Source organism: Pyxicephalus adspersus, chromosome 3, assembly GCF_032062135.1.
Source record: "Pyxicephalus adspersus chromosome 3, UCB_Pads_2.0, whole genome shotgun sequence".
In the NCBI taxonomy this organism is placed as follows: Eukaryota; Metazoa; Chordata; class Amphibia; order Anura; family Pyxicephalidae; genus Pyxicephalus; species Pyxicephalus adspersus.
In genome coordinates this window covers 130,877,074-130,900,615 of record NC_092860.1, presented here as the reverse complement: position 1 = coordinate 130,900,615, position 23,542 = coordinate 130,877,074, and the positions used below count along the sequence as shown (strand labels likewise).

The window sequence follows — 23,542 nt, the reverse complement described above, 5'->3', positions numbered from 1 at the left end:
GAGGAATGGGGCACTGCAAGTAAAACGGAGGAATGGGGCACTGCAAGTAAAACAGAGGAATGAGGCACTGCAGGTAAAACAGAGGAATGGGGCAGTGAGAGTAAAAGAAGTATGAGGTTTGGTCTGTAACAGACAAAGAGAGATGACTTGACCAACTAACTGTTATAAGCATAACATTCAGTGTAATTGAAAGAAATGGGGCAAAGAGTGTAAACAGTGAGACATGTGGAACTAAGTATATAACAGGGGGCACCAAATATAGAGAAACATAAGGCATGAGTGTAATAAAGTGAGTATTTGAAAGGCCTTAAGACACCAAGTTCTATTTAAAGGATGTGTTAAGGGATTGGAGTCTTTTCGTGTGTAATGGAGAAGTGTAACATGTTGCATGTAACTGTCATAAGAGGAAACGCTTTAGGTAGTGCAGACTATAGGGTCCGGAGACACTGCATGTAGCCAGGTTATTTACATAAATGCATTTATTAGAGTTGTAGAAAGTGTCTTTTGCAGGAAAGGCATGTAGAGACATAAGGCAATGCATGTAATAGACAGGTATGTTTGTGTAACAGAAGCCATAATTAAATGGGTGTGATAGGCATGCCAAAATGGGAAAGAGTTGCTGACTGTAATAGAAAAACACAAAGGTACTGAATGTGATAGAAAAGTGAGAAGTACTACTCAGAAATACAACATTTAGAGGCCTTCATACAGAAGCAAGAAGTAAAAACCTGAGCACCCCCTCCAGTGCAAAATAGTGAGGTGGCGGAAGGCCCTGGATTCATTGTTTGTTTTTTCATATTTTGCTGTATAGGCCTTATACCTCTCTATTACAGACAAGGACTCATACCTATCTAGTACTTTAAAAGTGAAATGTTTTGTACCTTTTAAACAAACTGATTGACCTAGATGGGATTTGCTAATTTTGTTTCTATACCTAAGGTACTAGGACACTTTATGAATAAAAGAGAGACCATGCAAGCATCTAAGTCCCACCACTAGAATACTACCACAGGTTCACTTTAAGTCCCAATTTTTGAAAGTCAAATAGAAAAACAGTCAGTGCAGTAGAAAACGTTTATTCCAGCATTTCATTATCCGCCCTCAGAGAAATCAGTCTGCTCTATATCTCAAGGCCAGAAAGGTTGCAGCTGTTTGCATGGAAGATTGGATGTTAATGGACTCCACTTCAGCGAGTTATAAATATATTGGGAAAGAATAAAGCTTGAAGTTCATGTCTAGGACAGTGAAGGTTGTCAAATGTAATTAGGAGTTTCAAAAACCGTATCAGATGTCTGAAAAAGTTTTATAACTGATTTTGACAGTTTGCAGAATAAAAAGTCCTGGTCACACAGGAAACCACTCTGACGTCCTGTATATTACTAAGGGAAACTCACAACCCTTTTATGGGTTTTAAAGGCAAACTCCACCTAAAACTTTTTTTTGCTTGCATAGTAGACAAGGGTTAGAACAGGGTAAGAGGAACATCATCCCCAAAAGGGGTCCACGCATTAGGTTATACTGTAATGTCACTAAGGAAATATTCCAGCATGCTATAAAGAATCTTGGCTGGAAACCAATCTTTAGGTGCACTTTAATATACCGACACTTTGGACAGATTTTCAATTTCGGTCTGATAAAATGATTAGATTTAAGATGAACCTGAGGGGAAATATACAACCAATTGTTGTAAAAGACCAATTTTTTTTTGGTTTTGGATTGTTAACAGGTCTGAGATGTTGGTGAATGAATGAAAGCAAAATTCTCATGTGTGTACAGTGTTGTGGGACACTTGTTTAATCGATTACCAATAGGAATATCAATTGGGTTAGTTTGTTGAGCTCAAAAGTAGCAAGAAATCTGTTCATGTGTTCTAGGCCCTAGCTAAGTGGGAGCTTGGTCTAATTATACAATGCCATGCCTCACATTTACCTCTTATAGAGAGATTATAGAGGTTTGGAGATTTAATCTGCCAATTATTTTTTTCTCTGCAGTTCTCTAATAATAATAAATTTTCACCATCAGCTACATTTATCTACATGCATGTTTACTCCACCGGGCTAATTTAGAAGGAGACATAATTTGTTTACAATTTGGTTACAATCGGATTATACATAGAATATGTGCAGTGAGCCAGTTTGGCCATTCTTCATACTAACAATGCTATAGGTACCGAAAGCAGGAAGGCAGAGAAAGGCTGCACACCGGAAAGACACAATACACAATACACACAATGTCTAACACAATATGGGGATTATAATCTGATGAAGAAAATGGAGGTAGTGAGGTGACAGAGGAAGCTTCCCATCCACATGGTGTCACTCCTATGGCTACATAGTGTGCAAGTGTGTAAGATTACAGGAATGACTAGAACTGGACTAAATAACATTTGGTAGCTAAAAGTAACTTTTTTTCTTACACTTTCTGTTGGGCCTCCAAGACTAGAAGTAAATTCTCCCAAATGTAACACAACCAGAAAAAAAAAAAACCTGACATAATGGGCCTGATATATGAAAGTTCTTCAACACTGGAGAGGATAGACAGTCATAGACGAACCTGTGTGGTCCAGAAAACCTTGAATGTATTCCTTAAAAATCACTTAAATCAGACCCATTGTGAATATGGGAGGAAACCAGAGCTCAGAGGTTAGCTCTCTGGCTTTGCAGCACTAGGTCCCAGATTCAAATCTGCATAAAGTTTGCTGATTCTCCGCGTGTTTGCATAGGTTTCCCCCCACATTCCAAAAACAAAACATGCAGTTAGGTTAATTTGCTTCCCCCCAAAATTGTCCTTAAACATTCTGAACATAACCAGAATAGCAGATAGTAAAGTGAGAGAAGTGAAAGCTCCAAGCCAGCAGGCCTCAGAAAGTAATTAAGCATTTGGATTGAAGTAATATTCAGGTAATTATGATTTGCAGAAGAGGTCACTTATGGCAACTTAAATTACTTCTCAATAGGGATTTGGCACCCAGGAGCAGTTATAGGAATACTGTTTGTGGGTATGGGGGTGCAGTTGTGGAGCAGTGTGGTTTTCCTGAACAGTAAACATAGAAGAGGTAACCAGAAAGGAGTTGCAGCAGCAGCAGCCTGTCATGAGACAATACACAAACCACCACAGGCAAACACCTGTAAAATGGAAGCGGATTTCAACCACTCCTATTTATTTTATTCATATCCTGAGTTTTATGGTGGTTGAGGACTGGTTGACAGCAGAGAACCACATTGAAAAACTCCATATTTACAAGACTGTAAGCTTTAGAATTGCTGGTCCCTGGCAGTCAAGGTCATGAAGTTAAAATTGTTTTTTTCTGCTCAAGCAACCTTGCAGATTTGTAAGATTGGGAGAGTTACACAAAGTTTGTCTTTAAATTAAAATAAATAAATAAACAAAGCAGATTGAAAGGGAATAGAGCACTTAATTAAGAAGTAGATAATGATGAGCGTACAAGATAGAACGAAAAAAAACAAACCAGACACGTAATATATGTGGCTTAACAGCCCATTGCCTGCGACAACATTAACTCCCACAAAGCATATGTTGTTAAAAATGAAGCATATGGTCAGCCATACGATCTTAGTTTTGAGTTTTCATCTCCATGTCGCTGTCTCAACACAAAGACAAAAACATACATTTGCCTTGATCTCAGTTTTTTTTTTTTTTACGCTCCTAGATATTAATGTCCCACAAAACACAGACCCACCTGTTCTCCATGCACAGCGCATCTACATCTATGATTCTTTTCTCATGACCACCTAGAACATGGTTAAGTTCTTGGTTCAACCTCTCTGCTTTATCTTGAAAGAACGAGCGCTCCTGCTTCACATCTTGCAGCTCGTCCAGTGCAGCCCGGAGATCATGTTCCAGAGCTTCAACCTAGAAAATATATACTGATCAGGCAAAGCCAGATCCAACAAAAGCTAGGGCATAAATGGAACAAAATACCTGCAAAAGGAGCTGTATTATTTCACCAAAGTATAAGGAATCCTTATTAGAAACAATAAATACAAAATATTATTTGGATTTTTTAATTAGTTTTATGCATTAGACTCATTGGATGCAACCTTCTTAGCTCTAATAAACAGCTAAGGAAAAGTCTAAACTATGCAAATACAAAAAATATATATGAACGTATAATATGAAGAACTAAATTCATTATTTGGTGTCAGTTCCTTAGTGCATCTCTAGGTTTATGTGAAATAGGCAAAAAAAGAGCAGGTAGGGGGTAAAAAAAGAAATAGCAGTGATCAAAGTTCTAGGGTCGTATGTACAACAATGTACATTTTTCATTTAATATGTTTTGTTGAATTTTATAATTTTAATTTTAAACAAACATACAAGACAATAAAGAAGAGACTATGAAGAACTAAGCAATATCACAAAAAGGAACAATTGCATAAAAATGCACACAAACACAAAGATGGGTCGAAACAAAAGAATGACATTTAGGGAGGGAAGCAAGGAATGATATCTCATTTATGAGGGAAGCAATGAACGATAAGTAGTTTAAATCCATAGGTGCATTAGTGCACGATCTGGTCTGTAAGTGGAAAACTAGAGTTTTCAATGCTTCAACATTATATAACATACAGCATGTATAAAGAAATGAAGTAAGCAGGGACCTTCCTTTCTGGGCACAAAATAGTTAAACCATCCATTGAAGAACTGATCTGTCTGAGGATCCAAGTTGGCAGCTAGTTCAGCATCAAGTTTTTCCATGTACATTAGACAGGTCAGGTCACTGAATATCTCCTTCACTGTAGGGGGCTTGACATCTATCTACGCTCTCATGATAGCCCAACGAGCTGCCAACAGGCCATTGTGCATTTGTGGCTTGTGAGAAGAAGTGGCTTGAAGTAGGGAAGAGTCCCAGTACCAAACAAAAGAATAGGAGGCTCCATTAGTAGATGGATGGCTGTCACCTGTACAATATAGTTGATCACCTGGGACCAAAAAGATTGAAAACGAGCAATGTGGAGAGCATTTTTAAAACACAAGCAGTGTTTTAAAAATGCTCTCCACATTTTAGGCAACCTAATCGACTGGCAGGATCATCTGAACCACCTTGAGAATGAGTAAAACCAAGGTAGATGAGATGTAAAATTTTAAATTAAGTTTCTCTTCATTTTTCATTAGTAACAGTTTTACAGATAAGATTATAACTTTTACAACTTATTAACCAAATCCTTCCCAAGAAAACCCTTCGCCCAGGAGTCAGTGGATAAATGGACAAATCCACAAGTGATGGATAAAGAGCAGTAATAGATGGCTTAGTATGTTTGATGAGAGTGTCCAGAACATGGTAGTAAGGTGCAGACCCGTATCTAAACACAGTCTGCACCTCAATGTGAATCAATCAATTTATTCAGAAAGGTTTTTTGGTTATTTTAGATAGAGCCGTAAGCCTTTTGCTTTGCCCCTGGTGGTGGTTGCCAATGTAGAAGTAGGGGGACAAAGCAATAAAAATCTGACAGCAATCTAAACACTCAAACTATCCAAACTAAAAGTAAAGTTTTGGTTTTATTTACACTTTTTTGCACTATCCTTAATATTCTCTATTTAACATGTAACCGTACAGCATTAGTTCCCCTCTCTCTGTTCCATGTACCTAATATTTCCATATTTTCTCTAGTTGTCATGAAAACATGCATCAAAAAGTGGGATAAGGTTAAAGCATATTCATATTCATTTCTTTGCATAGAATAGAGATTGGTTATTGTCCAGGTCCTATTTAGAAGATTTCACCCAACTGTTCACCAAAAGAACACAATGAAAGTGTGGAAATCTGTCCAATGTAAAAGGAAAAGGGTTTTGATTAAATATACAAAGCAAAACAAAGTTGCAAACTCACAAAGAGACTCACAAAGTGCAGACAAAGTATAGATCTGAATATAAATGAAGCTTCCTTTTTTTACTTGAGACAAGTTACACAACGAGGGAACCCTCTTTTACCTCACCTCCTACCAGAAGTCAGATCTCCTTTGTTCAGCGGACGCCCACCCATGTGTCCTCTGCTGCTCACCTGCTTTATTTAGCCTTGTTGTAGGTTCCATTCTCTGCCTCAGTGACTCATTCTGGATACAAAGTTGAATAAGTCATTTAGATTGGACCTACAACAAGGTTAAATTTTATGGCGGGCAGAGGATGACAGACAGGTGAGAAGCAGCTGAACTTGACCAGGCAGCTAGAACATGGGTAGCTGTACCGATCCCCAACTAGCATGCTTTGAACGCTGCCACTTGCAGGTCAGTGACATAAATATAATGTGATTTTGAAGGCAAAAAAAAAAAAAACCTTTTTTTATATACGGTATAATTGTATACGGTACCCACGTCATATACAAGAAACAGAAAATTGTTTAATATTTGTTTGGTTAGAGAAATGAGTACTTTAAAATGAGCCTGTGACCAAACTATGGACATTGACCCTCAGCAACCTCTCTGTAGGCTCTGTAAAGTAAGTAATCCGCCTTGTTTACAGCAAAACCATTAAAGCCTTCCAATAAGGCTCTCAGAAGCTTAGCTGCACCAGTGTACACTGGAAAATAGCAAGCACAAAGGCTACAGAGGCACACAGCTGAATAATTGTGATAGAGAAATCAGGCCCTTCAGTGCTTCGGTTGTAGCATTGTGAATAAATACTGATCACAGGTTTACTTTTAAAAGTACACACCTAGAGAGATAAGTTTTAAACTTTCAAAATGGAATAAATGAACCATTAAAACCTTAAATAAATAAAATGTATATATCACCTGCTCTCTTGCCGTCTCCAGCTGCAGAACAAGATCTTCCCGTTCATGGGGTGCAAAATGACGAGCACCGACTTCATCATCCCCCACTCTCTGTTTGGCAATTGTCATTCTCAGCAACTAAATAACAAAAACACAGATTACTAAATTTAACTAATACCAAATGAAGGTATTTATAGTAAATATACTTAAGTATAAAATAAATTACTTAAAGTGAATCAGTCTGATATATTAAGAAGAAGAGAAGTTGTAGTAACCTGGTTAATTGTGATTTTGCGTAAATTCAAACATTTATTTTTGCTCATAGACATAGGGTATTACAGGAAGTTGGTGTCAGTACTCAGAGTGGAAATCAAATGTTAAAAACTCACTGTATTCCCCAAATGTCTTTGACATTGTCACTGTACTCTAAATAGACTATGCACAGAGCAAAGCTTTGAGTGTTATCCGACAGGTCCTCTAACTACAGACTGCCTGCATAATCCCTTCATCATCCTTTCAGAAGTATTTAACCCTAAGGGAATCTCTCACCTTCACTTTAATTGCTTTTGCAGAAGGTATCTAAATCAATATCTAATTGTGTGCACAAGGGCAGAAACATTCGGCAGAGGTTTACAGTGGGTCAGGAATAACAGAATCTTCACCCACTTCCATTTTCAAGAATTAGTTAAAGAATGATAAATAATCAGGCTCATAGTGAAAATGAAAAAATTACTCTGGTCCATTACCAGAATAAAGGTACCAAAGCTGAAACTGTTAAACCCTATTATCTAAAAATCAGTATTTCCCCCCCAACACAGTTATTTGTTAGAATAATGCTCTTCTTTCCTGACTAAGAGTCTCAGCCTCTAACTAATAGTTGTATTCTGTATTGTACAAAGAGAAACTTCCCACCAATAAGCAGTTTACAAACATTGCCATTAATCAGCGGATGCTATTTATATAAGCAATGTCCAAATTAAATTTCTGTGGATATCTTTAATAAACTGTCACTGCTGAATACATAACACAGTCACCAGATAAATGATGCTGCAATAGAGCCAATGACCAAAATAATTCACAGGGACGCTCGTGTTTGTACTCTGATCCCCAGAGAACCTGGATTTACGGAAAGAGGCTTAGCTCTTTAAAGTGAGAGAATGAACAGCAGTCCGGAGTTACAGTAAATCAAACCACACAAAGCTGTGTCCATTAACAGCAGATAATAATTAATCACCTTATTGTCTCCTTGTACTTCTCCCAGTCTTTGCTGCAGCTCCTTTATCTCCTGTTCCAGCTTTTTGCTTCTTTCCCGTGCCTCCCCCAGCAGTTCCGCCAGATTCACCTGCAAATTTGGAAGAGTTAATCCTCTAAACTGTCACAGATGGTCCATGCTATTGAGCAATTTGCTACTCACAATGATGTATGGCCTAATGAGTGTGCCAAAGAGACTGTCACTTTCCACATTCATGGAAGGACCACCAACTAACCTACTTAAACTCTACTTTGACATGCACCATTGGGACCTTCCTCTGATAGAAACTTTTATTAATGCCTTAAATCTTCTCAGAAAGGAGTGATGGGGCCAATTGTGGCCAATTGTCAAGCTTGAAAAATGTCACATGAAGACATGGGGTGATCAACCAGGGCCAGTGCATCTCAGGCTCCACTTCTATTTTGTAAGCAATCTGGTTGTGCACAACTATGCATGCACAAGTCTTTTGATTCAAGACTCCATTAAGAACAATGGGCACTGGGTCTATTTTTGTCTACTAAATTGTTTACATAGAAAGAATGGAAGTTGGTCCATGGTAAGTATATCAATATATTAGCACATCCCAGATAGGGAGTGCCATTTACATTTCTGAAGTACAGGTGGGAGGCACTAGATACACATATTTCATTTTATAGGCACAGACACCCTGCACTTACATATTTTTTTGTCCACTCTATCTTGTCAGGAAAAATATTCTTTACTTCCTATTCACAGCAGGAAGCAAGCAGAGATATCTCCACAACAGGGGCCAGTCTTAAAAGTCTGTCATCAGAATAAATTTACCACCTAAATATTTTTTTTACCTTATGTGATAACTAAAAATGTTGAATTTGTTTTTTGTTCTATGGATAGTCACCAGGGCAAATAAATGGGTGAGTCTGAATGGTGAGGGTGAATTACTTTACAGTACATGCAGCTGAAGAGCAAAGAAGAGGTTTGTTTAAAAGAAAACGTTTTTTCCTATTTCAATAGCCCCCCCCCAAGATCCACACCTAACTAGTTCTGATATCTTTACCCCCAGCCATTCCTCTTCTTTTTTTGCCTATGAGTTTACAGAAAGATGGTAGATATTCCCATAGAAGTCTAAAGATGTGGATCCAAAGGCAATGGGAAATGGAGAACCGGCCAACAGTAAACATTGTGGCTAGACAGGGTACCAGAACTAGGTAAGTATGGAGCATTAGTGGTGGTTTAGAATAGTTGGCTGATGGCTTTTCCACTTTAAACAATGACAAACTAAATGTCTGCAAATCATTCCCAAAAAAATCCATATTGAGATTTTTACATGGTAAGTATGAGAATGGCTTTTACATTACAGAGAACTTAAAGCAACTGGAGCCTTTGTTGGACAAGAAAACTGACCTTGGACGTGGCTACTTTGTACCCTCTCAGAACATTTATGTAAAGAACTGCTAGAATTACCGAATTGAAGCACAAGTACAAGCAAAGAGATTTTGAGTAACGCCTCTGGGAATAGGTACAAATAATTCCATTGACGAGGAGAAAGGACTTCTGGGTAAAGCCAGTTTCACACAACAAACCTTTAAAAGGATTTCCCTAACTACAGGGTGTTTAATGTCTTTACGGATGCAAAACTGCAAGGAAAGATACTTTAGGTTCTATATGCAAATAACCTTTTTAAAAAGGAAAAGATGACTTCTAGGTATTGCCATTTTTATTCTGAATAGAGCATTAATGAATGATCTAAACCAAAGGTCAACTGAAGACAAGAACTCCATGAAGAAATACAATAAAAGACAAACGAAATGTGGCTGCTGTGGGGTTATTTGTTTTGTGGCGAACTATTGGTAATATTCATAGCATAACACATCCAATAATATAATGAACAGACAAATGATGCAGCATAAAGATATTATAAAGATATAAAAGTTTGTGGATGGCAGCCAATCATACCTCCAGTGTCTGGTGGAGTGGCACCGGTCCAATAAACACTGCACAAGCATTGGTATAAATACAGAAATGGAAGGAGTTTGTAAGAGTACCTGCTTTCTTTTCTCTGGTGGAAGTGAAGGATCTCCATCCTACAGAAGAAACAAGTATAAGAATCAATACAGTAAAAGGAAAACAAAAAAAACATTGTTATTATTCAGCTGCATACCATTTATAGAACATTATTGGATTGTCACGTGTGCTTGAATAACAGTCATAAAAGTTTGGACAAAGTACTATTTCAGACCTATGGCTTACCAATCTTTACCTAGAAATTAGTGGAAAACTTTGAAATGTATTGCATTTACTTAAAATTAATTTCCTAGTTTTTTTTTTGGTAAAGAGAGTATAAGCAGCAGTTTTTATTCTTTGTAGTTATAACTGGGTCATTTACAAGATTGTGACAAAAGCAGGAACACTGCCTTAGCTATGTGTGGTATTACACAGCTGGACTTTTCTGAAATGTTTAAACTTTATTTTTACTGCACACAATCATCTAAGCTTCTCACACAGTGGACATCTGAAGCCTTCTTTCCTGGTTAATGGACATCCAGCATCATCTAGTTGTTTCCTCCCCCGCTCAGCTGTCCCTGGCCCTCCCCATTTATTTATTGGATTTCAGTCCTTTCACTCATAGAGGATCAGCGTCACATGTGGACAACTTCTTGTTTTTAGGAAACTATGCACAGAACCATGTTGGTCTTCCGACCTGCCTGCATTGCAAGAAGAAAAGGAATATTTAAAAAAGTCATTCGCATGTTGATAAGGGGGAAAGAATCAACCAGGAAAGACACAATATTGAATTAAAATGTACCTTTAAAGCATAATTAAACTAAAAAAAAAAAAAAAACACCTTTACTTTCAGATTCCTCGATCCCTCCAGAGCTTTCCTAGATAGGGTCCCGCGCCGTCCTATAATCCGTCTTCATCCAATCTCCTTTCTTCTTCAGGCTTCTGCCTAGGCCACACAATCTCGCACTGCACAGGTGCAAGATCGGGTGATGTATCCGTTGTAAATGGGGAAAAAAGGAGTAACTATCTTACTGTGCATGCGTGAGTCTCCATTTTTTTCCACCATTGAGAAAAAGCTGCTTCTGTGCAAGCCCAGAGAAGCAGCCAGAAGCCTCCTGAGATCCGTGACATGGGTAGCCCAGGAGGCTCTGCTCTGCCATTTTGTCTTTATCCTTGTCTAACCTGTTATGTAAAGTACAAATTATGGTGATAGGTCCACTTTAAGTGTTGAAGAAAGCTTTGGAAACTTGCAACTTTCAGGTATTTTTTGGAATTTAGATTTCACAAGTAAACCTACTCAACTTTAAAAAGTAATATATACCATTTTTTGTTATGTTAAAAGTATTGTCCTCTAACTTCACTAGAGCTTTTTTTTTCCTAAAAGGCAAATGGCTTTTTTATTGTATTACTGTACCAGTGACTAGTAATTTAGACATACTCCCCCACTTCTCTAATCTCAGCTTTTCTCCAGAACTTTTCAGCATACCACCCTGCTGCTTCCTATTGTCACAGTTTCCTTGTGCAGTATAATTATCCTCTATCCAGTTCCAGAATGCAGGAGGCTTGTTCTCAAGCTTGAACTTCAAAATCAGACTGCTATTGTATTGCCTTATCACATGTCATGCATGACAAGCTGCGAGGAGGATTGAGCTGACACTACAGCTGCTAATGGATCAATGACGTCAGCTGGAATAATAGGCTTGTGCCAGGCTGTATCCTGTGGAAATGGTCAGTGACATGCTAGAATGTATTGTTAAAGACCCAACGTTCGGTCAGAAGTCTGCTGAAAGAGGTAACGAATCAAAGGCATGGCTTACAAAAAGGCTGCTGTGACGGAGATGACCAACGTTGTAATAAGCAGCTATGGGGTTTTTTTCTATTAGAGAGATTTTTTTCTATTGTAAAAGCACATGAGTTCTCTACATTTTTGTGACAACAGACAAAAACATTTACATACATAAAGGAGACCACAAACCAAGTGGTATTAAACTTTAAAAAACAGCAACAAGTTAGAGAACATTTCAGAAGCGAGTGACAGCAATATGCAACATTTATATATTTTACTCAATAAAATCAGTAAACACATGGTTTTATTATGGAATATAAAAGGTGTATAGCAGCCTTTCTCAATCTTTTTAACACCAAATAACCTAAGGGAACCCCTTTCTATATTTATGATATGCCCAATTTATTGTACATTAGCTTAGTTGTCAATGGAATGAATGTCTCTTACAGAATATAACCCTTACAGATATCGAAATAGATCATTGGTGTCAGTGTTATCTGACCTTAGAGGCTCACATCACTCAAAGAACCTCAAGCCACCTTGGAGGGACTCTAGTTGAGAAACACTTGTATATATTCCTAAAGTTAAGTCTGCTTATATTTTGCCTTATCTGCTCCCCCTTCATCAGTATTCTATTGAAATATTATATTAAACCTGTTTTCATGAAATACCACTTTGTAGACAGAATGACACTATAACATAGTAATTGTGCTACTTTTTGCATTACAATAAGCACATTATTGGTGGAAGGGGCTGGCAAGGTGTTGTAATTAGCTTCCTGAGAAAAATGTGATACTGCCTAATGGCCACCACAATGCACCTTGCTGGCAAGTGTGCATTGTGGTTCACTGCTTTCTAACTTTTTGCTCACTGCTTTGGCCCAGTAGTGAGTTGCGGTCATCTGACAGGTGGTCCGCGGCTCTGACAGGTCACAGCCGTGGACCATTTCTGCCGTAGGGCTCACAGGCTTAAGGCAGTGGCTCAAACCTGCGATGGGAGAGTGAGCGGGTTCTGGCATCAAGACGTCCGGGGGAAGTTTCTTCCCCTTTGAGTGACATATAGCTCCCCCGCGCATTCATGGTCTGTGAGATTAGGGGTCCAGGAGCTCCAAAAGGTTGGGGACCACTGGGCTACATGATGATGGATGTCCACCAGCCAGGAATTAAGGTCGCCACCATCTGACTTCTATTGGACCAAAGGAAGCATACAGTGTGCAGCAAAATCAGTAAGCAGTCTTAGTATAGGAGTGGAGCCTGCACAACAATGCAAGACTGAAGGTTAAAGTGGAACCAAACCTGTGATACTCACCTGCAGTCATCTTCTTCCTTCTTTTCCTCATGAAGACAATCCTCAGCCACCTTGACTGGCCAGGCTGGGATGACATAACTCCCGCCAGTGTGGGAGTTCATTATTCCTGGCATGCACATGGGAAGCTGGGATTGACAGGTTTACTTGGCAAAACCACAGCTGACCTGCGCAATATTTGACAGCTGGGTGGCAAATAGGCAAGTAAGAACAGATAATGCAGAAGGGATGTTGTCTGTATAAAACACCTGCCTGATCATGGATTTTTCAAAGTGGGACTTAAAGCTGGAGTTCAGTTATTTTATTATTACTCTTATAAAGGCAATAAACAGGTAACAACAATGTACTTTAATTACCACATCTAGCATGTGGGAAGTTAAATTAAAAATAATGAATTGATATGTTAGTTGTGCTGCCTTTTGGTAACCCTTCTAAAATTAGTAAGGAAGGAGCTAACATGGAATCTCTTTATGTGAGCGGTCTTATGTCTGGAAGATCCGTCATTCCAACAGAAATCTCATGTTCACCTTGTGACTCAGTGTTGCAGTGTAGGACAGTAAGGAGCCAATTTAAGCTGTTAAATAGCTTTTCAAGCCAGATACAAATCTGTAGTTACAGCTAACTCTAAATCTAGATCTCCATCTGGGATGTCCAGGATACAAAGGAAAAGTCACTGCTGAGCAGCATGCAGACACTATTTTGTCCAATGGTATATTTTACTTTTTTTTTTTCTATAAAAAACAGCAGATTGTGAATACTTCATACAAATGTACAAATGTTCCTACTGGTGAAAGTTTAAAGCTTTAGGTTTTTTCTTTGCCATCAGTGCTGATTGCAATTGGTGAAGATAATCCTCGCAGTCCAGGTAAATATTACTAAACAATCAAGGTTGCAATCTTCCTCCTAGTTATTTATTATGCCACCCCAATTTAATTAGAAAATGTGGAAAATATTTTTTCAGAAAGAAAAACGATAGAGAAAGCTGGAGTTTTTTTGTCAGTAAGTAGTTATATTGATGTCAAAGTTTTTGATACATCAAAAGTTATCAGTGATACAGTATACAACCTACATTAAACAAACCTCCCAGCAGCTCTCCACTTTGATAACATTACTGAATACCTGGATCCCATTTTCCTCCCTTTTCTCAAGGAAACCTACTGTAAGACGCAACCCAGTTGGTTACCATGTGATTACACTTTCAACAAATCCCCTGAAGAAGCCGCATGCTGAAACGCGTCGGTACAAGACATTTTTCATATGACCATTGCTTAACATCTAGGGATCTTATCTGTCTAGTTACTTGGTCTTTTACCTCATGAATTATTGGAGATGATCATCTATAACTGCTGTATATGGTATCACTGTTAACTTTAGATGTATCCAAAACTTTGACATCAATATAACTATTTAAACAGCTTTCTCTATCATTTTTTTCCCGAAAAATTATTTTTCACATTTTCAGGTAAATAATGTTAACTTTGCTTAGGCCTACAACATGGAGGGAAAGTAAATTATTTGTATTATCTTTTGTTTTACTTTTTTGCCATCAATATAGATGAAGTGTGTTACATAAGATCGCATTTACCACACAAACACTGTATCCCATACACCATGCTTCACCAACCTTATGGATGTATGTGATGCGGGTGTCAGAAGAGTCACCAGACTGTAGTTCTAGTAATAACATGGGGTGCAGATTTATAAAAGGATGACTTTGTTCATGAGCTGTGACATCAATTCTAATTATTGTATGGAGATTAACTCTAAGAACAGATCAGCAGCACGGCCATAACAGCTATCATTGAACATCTGCTTGTCAAAGCTGTCATAAAGCAATTATTAGCGATTATTTTCACCTGTACGTGACAATCTATGCACATAACACCACAAAACTTTTTACCAAACATTTTGTACATAATTTGTATGTTACTTCTATGCAATTATCTTAAGCAAATGTTAACATAGCCAGTTGAATTCTATTTATTGTTATACAGTGAATAGTTATGCTTTATATAATTCACAGCTTAATATAAAAGCAACCATTGAGTAAAGTTTTGATTTAGACTTTGTCTGGAGTTAGAGACAAGGAAACTGCTAATATCACATTCCAAGCTTACCAGGAAGTCTAGGCTGAGGAAACAATGTGGACCAAAGACGCCCAACATAAAACGGTTCACATTTGTAAGTGGAGGGCAATATCTATATTATGTTTTTTTTTTATTTAAATGTTCAATGAAAAACACTGATGTGATCAAATACATGCATAAACGGAAGACCTATTTTCCAGGAAGCCTCATTCTATGTACTTTCACCATATCTGCCTCCCACAATGTATGGAAGTGATTGCCAATCATAACCCTTCCTTCACTGCTCATTAATATTATAAAATAAATCATTTAATTACACGGAACCAATATTCTGCTTGACTGCTCTTTAAAGCTTAACTTTCACGTGTCTAGCTTCATGCTTTTGTTAATGTATTTGTAGGCTTTCTCCAGGGAACAATCCTGACCTCAGCTTTCCCACAGGTAGAGTCTAATGTACTGGTGGCTGTGTTATTTCCCCTATTTGATCCTGCCAGAGGCTCTCCCTGCCTGCTGCTTTTCATTTCTTTGCAAGTTTCTGGAACCTGAACTCTTCTCAATCCTACCCGATGCCTGTTTGGTAGGGAATCACTTCACCAGACAGCTTCATTCTGCTGCAGGGTGTCAGAATGCACCCCACTCATAGGCAGTAACTAGGACCTTGCAAAACCACAAAAAGAGCCCCCCATAAGATGCCAGTGGCCCTGATATAGGTTATAGTGTTAGAATGTACCTTTTAAAGCAAACCTGTGATTTGTTCATACAGGAAAATCTTTGGGCTTGCTTTAAAGCTAAACTTCAGCCAAACAGCTAAATACACACAATAAAGGGGTTTGTTTTATCTACTAAATGATTTGCATTTCATTCTATCAAGTCCTGGACTTTACACTCTGCCACTCTCTGCCACCGTCTAGCAGGGACCAGATTTATAACAGAGACCTTACTTTTTACCAGCTAAAGGTCTTGTCCCTTTCCGAACTTGTAACTGGACATTAAAGGGGGAGACTAGAGATTGAACTCAATTCTTTGATCCTATTAGCTTGTCCCTGGTTAGAGCATGAGCAGTGCAGAATAAATGACTGCCTTAATGTGCTTCTTCTAGTTCTGCACTTTTGGATGAAACTTACATTGATAACTGCTTTAAAAAATATGATTAATGATGTATTAATAGAATAGGAGCGACATTAACTTTTTGTTTTCAGTTTGTGTGTGATGATAAGATTTATTGCCCCCTTCCTTAGCAGCATATGATCTCTTTTCCTTCACTGCTCTGCTACTTTGTTCAGCTACCAGCAGCATACAAGGGACATTCCATGTGACAGAGGTTGTGCTAGGTGCACAGTGCTGGCATGGGGCACATGGAGAGACCTTAACCCTATGAAAGCTTTAACATAAGCCACTTAGACCTTATACAGGGAAGATAATTAATAAAGAACGGTGAGTGCTCGCAGCTGGAAAGATGAGGCATTAAAGAGAACCTGTTGTTTTTCCTGCATCGGTAAATCACTTAAATTGTCTGTCCTCTAAAAATATGATGTTTCAGTTTTTAATAAATTAAGGTGAGATATCCAACCATTGACAATCCAAAGCTGAGATCTGAAATTCTAGGCCTACCCATGTGCTCTGCGTCTTCTCATGCAGATTCTATATAGGGCATGTTGATCAGGGATCATACAATAGCAGAATAAGTTAAACAGAAGATTATCACATAAAGGATAATGAAATTACATACAATGAGCTCCCGATACTTCTTCTTCAGAGACTGGTGCCTCTCTCGTAGCTGGTTTGCCATCAGCTTGTACTGGTCCCTCTCCTGCTGGCATGTGTCCAGTTCTTTGGAAAGGATGAGTAGAGCTTCTTTTTTACTCTCAAGTTTCCTTTTACACACCAGGAACTGAAGGAAGTAAAGAAGAGAAAAGTCTTTATTATCACCATTTTGGAATCTAGTAAAATGGACAAAATTATACAATGCACCATGATAGCAAAGTAGAAGTTTATGTCTAAAATTTCATTATCTCTAGGCAGGACTCAATATCCAGAGAAGAGACCAATCATATAGGTGTGTACTTCTATGTGACATACTTCAGGAAGGGTCACTTATTTATAAGGTGGCCTCATTTATGTATTTTGAGTGCTATATAGACTTGTTACAGAATATACAAGTACAAGAAATTCAAAGTATGGCTTTTATTTTTTATCTCAGATGCTGTTCTGCAAGGTGCTTTAATAAACCACCCTTGTATCCGGTGCTATATATTTCCATTTATGTAAAAATAAAAGGACATTCTTTCAATAATTAAAAAGTTGAGGTGCATTTCTCCTATTTCCCACCTTTATCAGGTGCATTCTTCCTAGAGACCATCAATGCTAAGGATCATTCCTCCTATGTACCATCAACCCTAGGGGGCATTCCTCCCTCTGATTTCCAGTAGTAGGTGTCATGAAACCTACTGACCTCCAACCCCACACAGTGGGTCCCTACCTTCACCTCTATAGAACCCCTGCATTCTGCATGTTATGCTGTACATTACATCCTCCTCCCCCTGCATTGTGTATATTGTGTTGTACATTACATCCTCCTGTTCCTGCAGTGTGTATGATGTGCTGTACATTACATCCTCCTACCCCATGCAATGTGTATATTGTGCTGTACATTACATCCTCCTACCCCATGCAATGTGTATATTGAGCTGTACATTACATCCTCTTGCCCCTGCAGTGTGCATGCATCCCCCTGACCCTGTATTGTGTATGCTGTGCTGCACATTACATTCCCCCAGTACATTTATATGTAAAATAATTTATTTCAGAAATTCAGCATTTCCTGGTGACAGAGTAATAGGAGGAATATTATCATGTTGGTGTGGCCCCTGGGCTCTGTCCATGCAGAATGTGATGTACATGACATATATACAGCACACTGATCACTGTCCCAGCTGTCATATCATGCAGGAATAGCAGAGAACACCCGGCTGTGCAGCATCCTCACCTCCCAGTCCCGGCCATCATCTGCATCTCCCCCTCCTCCGCTTCTCATGGTGCTCCCCCGGCCTCTCCTCAACCTGCAGCACCCCTACAGCTCAGCCTCAGGAGCCCGGGACTGGCGCATGCGCGGTGTCACCATGCCGACGTTCCAGGCCTGGGTTGGATCAGCCGGCAGCCAATGGATGGGAGATTAGCAGGGAGCGAGCGAGGGTTATTCCCGGTCAGACAGGATTCCCCGGGCCCAGTGACGTCACTACGGAGCGGTTCTGTGCTGACGATTTTATCAGGGAGATTACTGGTGCAGCCTCGTCACAGGGTGAATGTGTATCTACAGGATGAATGTATATAATAGAGGATGAATGCGTATCTACAGGGTGAATATACATAATACAGGGCAAATGCGTATGTACAAGGTGAATGTACATAATACAGGGTGAATGAACATATTACAGGGTGAATGTACATAATACAGGGTGAATGTGTATGTACAGAGTGAATGCACATATTACAGGGTGAATGTGTAAGTACAGGGTGAATGCACATAATACAGTGTGAATGTGTATGTACAGGATGAATGTGGGGGAAGCACAACTTCTACTGACTGCACTGCAGTGCTCAGTGGGAATGCAGCAGAATTTGTATATTGTATATTTTATATATATATATATATATATAACACATATGTGTAATTAAAGACTTTTGACTTTCCTGAATATTCTTATTAATAATAAATTAATATCAAATGTATATAGCGCCAACATATTACACGGCGCTGTACATTAAATGGTTGTTGCAAATGTCAGACACGGGGAGGAGGGGACCCTGCCCTGAAGAGCTTACAATCTAACAGGATCTGCCATATAGTCACCATTTGACAAAGGCTTTGACAGGAGAAACCTCCAAATACATAAACCTTTTCCTGGCCCCTGGGGGCTCTTTTTTTTCAACACTGCAGAACTCATGATGAAAGGTTCTCTTTGGAACTTTGCTGTAGAGTTGCAATGAAGATGGCGGCTGCAGGGGATGTAGCGGTGACAGGATGCTGGACTACATTCATTGTTGCAGGACAATTACAGACGTGTGTGTTATAATCTTCCTTATATCCCTGTAATCTCTTCCTTTCCTTCTGTTACTTCTGTAGAATCTTTGATCATCCAGTTTGGTCAGTATGATGTAACTCACATGCAGAAGTTTATTCATCGCTGGCACAAACAAGGGAATCTGGGATTGCCGGTTTGGTTTCAGAAACCCGGAGCGATCAGGCAGGTAAGACGCAATATTGCAGAAGGGACACCGCCTGTCCTATTCTACAATACTGACCTACCGGATCATACAAAACTAAAAGTAAAACTTTGCACTGGAGTTGCACTTTAATAATCATGGCAAAGTTCACAATGAGGATTTAGGTCGGCTTGAAGCTGAACAATTGGGTTTATAATATTGTGCAGATCGTTTATTGCAATGTAGAATATCTAGTTTTGGAACTTTGAAAAAACAAATCAGATTCTTCATGTTACTTTTTCTTGGATAGTCCGCACCTGCTGCTGTATTAACGTAGCCAGGCCTCATCTCTGAATGAATTGTTAGATATTGCACTTGTTACAATGTAACAAGTAAAATTATTATTATTAATGGATTTATATAGCACCAACATATTACCCAGCGCTGTACAATAAACAGAGTAGTTTCAGCAAATCTGCTAAAACAGAACCATACATTAAGTAATTGTGAGCAGGTAGGTTGGAGTTTTAAACAAACTTACCTGCCTGTTAATAGAATATTGAGCTGTACATGTGCAGTGTATGATGCTGGGTACCCTGGCATACCCCCAGCTGCCAGGAATGAATTAACACCCACATACATGTGCAGGAGTTTTATGATTCCAGCCTAGCCAAGACCAGAGGCTTTTCTGGGGCCTTCCTAATAAACGTTCTAGTAAGAAAGATTGAAGACCCCTGCAGCTATGGGTATAAGACCCTGACCCTCATCCATAGTCTCCAGGTGCACAGGAAGCATGGCGTCTGATATGTCCAGGTCGGTGGCACACACCAATGCTTCTCCCCCTTTTTTCCTGGCCAGCAAGGTTCTTACGGATTGACAAAACGAGGGTACACATTGGCTACTCCACTTTCCTGTCCTGGTAGATTGACTAGTAGTGTAGTTGTAGTAGTAGTCAGCAAGTGACTTATGTGGATTTACCACACTGTGTGATGGCACTGATCACATATTTACCTAGCAGAAAATAAATAATAGGCATTTTTAAAAGTAGGTCAATAAAGTTCTGTTTTTATATGAAATAAATGTTTCTACATCAGTGAGGTTATTTTTAAATGTTTTCTAGACATGGGTAGGGGAGGTTAACCTTTCCAAGTGGATTTATAAATGATAAATATGTTTATTTTAACTAATATTTCCAATAATTGGGACAAAATTATTGCATATTAACAAGCTAAATTCCAGTACAAATTAACATTTTCCTAAGCTTTGAAATTTATTTCCTGCCTAAACTTTAACATAGATTTACAGAACGATAACATGATTTTTTTTACTTTATAACTTGTTTTCACAGTTTACAGTTTTACTGTTTTACTGTAATGTTTATCTTTGTGTTTCAAACTCATAAGTCAACTTTTTGAGTTGACTTTGAGCTGGTTGAAGTTTTGCTGCTTACCCCTAGTAGTCTTCTGCCCTAACTAGGGTAAGGCTGTAAGGAAGCATTCCTCTTACTATCCCATCTCACAGTACCCATGCTTGGAGGGTACTTAAACTCTCTCTCCATTTTTTATAATTTATGTCGTCTGGTTTTCCAACACTTGTAATCCTGCTAACATCCCCAACATACATTAAAGAATACAAAAGCAGGCTTGCAATTAGATTGTAAGGAGAACCCCCATCCTCTGTGACACATAGGTGGGGGACATAGAGGGATTGGAGACCATATTAAACAGACTACTGATGAATACACCTATGTGTCACAGAGGATGGCGGACATAGTCTGCCTTTTGCCTGCCTTCATACCTAGGAAATAAGCATACTGGTGATTGTAACAACCTTTGTGCTGATACATCTACTAGCTGTACCAATTACATCCCTGAGGAAGCGGACATAGTCTGCGAAACGCGTTGGATGATCTCAATATATATTATGTGTACAATGTATCTAGCCCATGTATGTTAGAATGTCAATTAGACCTTCCTGAAACTTGGTATAGGGGAAGAGGCATGCATATTTTAAATGCTTTTAATGAAGGTAATAGGAGATTTATGATAATTTTTTACTATTCACTGTTGTTAAAGTCCCGTATCTTTTTGCTTTTGTATTCTTTAAACTCTCTCTCCTGTCACAGCTCTTTAGAAATCCCTTGTTACCAGCTGTGAAATCTTTGTTTCCTTTTAGGGCAAAATATTTTAAGTATCAACGATCTGGATATGACCCCTAGGCCATAGGTTGGTCATCAGGGCTTATAGATAGAAAGGTTGCATGCTGCTAATTCAGCGCTGACAAGGGGAACAAAGCCATTTAAGGATAGAAATGTGAATGTATTTTTAAATCAATTTGAACAATTTGAATTTCCCCTCTTAGTTAAGCTGCCACTGTTATCTTTATAGATTCTATCTATTCACCACAAATATAAGGAGAATTCTTCCTACTGACTTTTAATGTATGAGGGTCCTTCACTGGTGTTAAGGGGAAAATCTCCCCTGGCCATCAATGTAAGAGGTAACTTTTCAAATAAACCACAATGTATATCATAAGCTGTACATATAATAATTATCGCAGGATTTCAAGAACCCGTAAGTTCCAAAACTATCCCTTTCCCATACTATCCAAATAAAGAAAATTCTACAATATGTATATTTCATTACTATGTTGATGATGGGGGAAAAGTAGTACAACAAGGCTAAATATAAGCAGGTTAAACTTAATAACTCCATAGTACATGCAGCTAGAAAAGTATATGTTGTTATCAGAAAGCAGCAGTTTTATAAATATTCAAGCAAGTCACAGGGCTGGTAAAAATTTTGCATTTTACTAGGATTTGCAAAAGGCTGACCTTAGCTACACTGCCATATGCTATAAACATGGGCATGCTGGTATTTCTAGTTCCATACCAGATTGAAGCTCTTAGGTTGCAAATGTTTACCCTTGCACAAAACGTAATGTTATTTTACCTGTGAACATTACCTGTAAATGTAGCTGGGACTATATTTTTGATTTATATGGTATACAGACTGTATATACCACAAGCAGCAAGTGTGCTTGCTTCCATCTGTCTGCAGTTTTAGAATTAAAAATGGGCCCAGCTAAGTACACATTATCTATGGTGCATTAAAGACACGTATATTGTCCAATACACATAAAACTTATGATAATAAAAGTCTTCCTACACTTTGGATGTTGCAGGACAAAATCCTGGAAGGAAAATTATATATCTGATAAGTCCTGTTTTTTTGTTCATACTGCATTATATTTGCAGAGTGCAATGTGACTTACCTAAATACATGAATGCAGTACTCACCTCACTAACCAGGCCTTGCCAGTCACTCTCTGTGCGATCATTGTTCGAGATTGGCATTCTCCTTGTATGATTCTGCATTGCACCGTGGCCAATATAAAATGTTTCGGTCATCCATAAACTGCTGCTTCACCAGCCAGATCACCATTGCCTGCACTGCTTATTCTACGTCAGCTTTCTCTAACCCTGCAAGGGAGGGGTGTGCATGCAGCATGTGTGACAAACCTGTTATACCACCTGTCACTTATCTGGAGCAGTGCACACTACATTTCCTTTTCTTGTTATATATTGTTCACGTCTTCCCATATTCTTCTAAATTCTAATACAATCACATATTTTACAAGGTATAAAAAAAAAATAAAAATTAATAAATAAAAGCTGACATTTTAACATTCCCTCATTCTACTAAAAACAGTTTCTGCTGCTATGTCTTTGTTGTAGAGATTTTCCTTCTATCCTTTCCTGGAGATTACAGCATTGGCAGGTTGGGGGAAGATTTTGGAGGTTCTAAAACTTTCCTACTGTATCCAAAAGATTTAGAAAAAAAATGGCAAGAGTGCGTATGATTGTTTAGCATAAGCAGAATCATCCAATTTCATTTTGCTTGAATGGGAGTCCAAAAAAGAATATTTTGGGGGGTGGCAGTGGGCAGCGGTGTAGTGGGTTGGGCACAGGTGGGAACACCGTGCCCACTCTTTTTTTGCAAGTGGCTCTGGCTGGTCCAACCCCCTGCGGGGGTCAGGAGGACGCTGGGGAAGGGTGCACCAGAACCGCATGGAATTGCAGGGACACATAGACAGGGGTGTAGTGGGGTGGGCACATTTACATATTAATGATGCACATGCGCGCTCGCCATAATTAGTATCGTGCCCCCTTTTTTTATGACTACACCTCTGGTAGTAGA

At 38.7% G+C, this 23,542-nt stretch overlaps 1 protein-coding gene across 7 annotated transcripts in view; it reads right to left on the bottom strand.

Moving 5' to 3' along the window:
- The window catches only part of CCDC149 (coiled-coil domain containing 149), a 39,066-nt gene extending 16,279 nt beyond the window's left edge, over positions 1-22,787 (bottom strand). For 5 of the 7 annotated variants that reach the window (XR_011919991.1, XM_072406374.1, XM_072406375.1 and 2 more), the window contains exons 1-6: positions 22,642-22,787; positions 16,870-17,031; positions 10,004-10,042; positions 7,962-8,069; positions 6,749-6,865; positions 3,701-3,873 (exon numbers count right to left, since the gene is read on the bottom strand). Coding sequence is in view for 6 of the 7 variants with exons in the window: in XM_072406374.1 (XP_072262475.1) it covers positions 3,701-3,873; positions 6,749-6,865; positions 7,962-8,069; positions 10,004-10,042; positions 16,870-17,031; positions 22,642-22,752 (710 nt within the window). In the remaining variant the exon portion in view is untranslated. Of the gene's footprint in view, positions 1-3,700; positions 3,874-6,748; positions 6,866-7,961; positions 8,070-10,003; positions 10,043-16,869; positions 17,032-18,126; positions 18,451-22,641 lie in introns of all 7 variants that reach the window. The other 2 variants (XM_072406379.1, XM_072406380.1) reach the window with 1 other exon arrangement.
- Between the last annotated feature and the right edge of the window lie 755 nt (positions 22,788-23,542).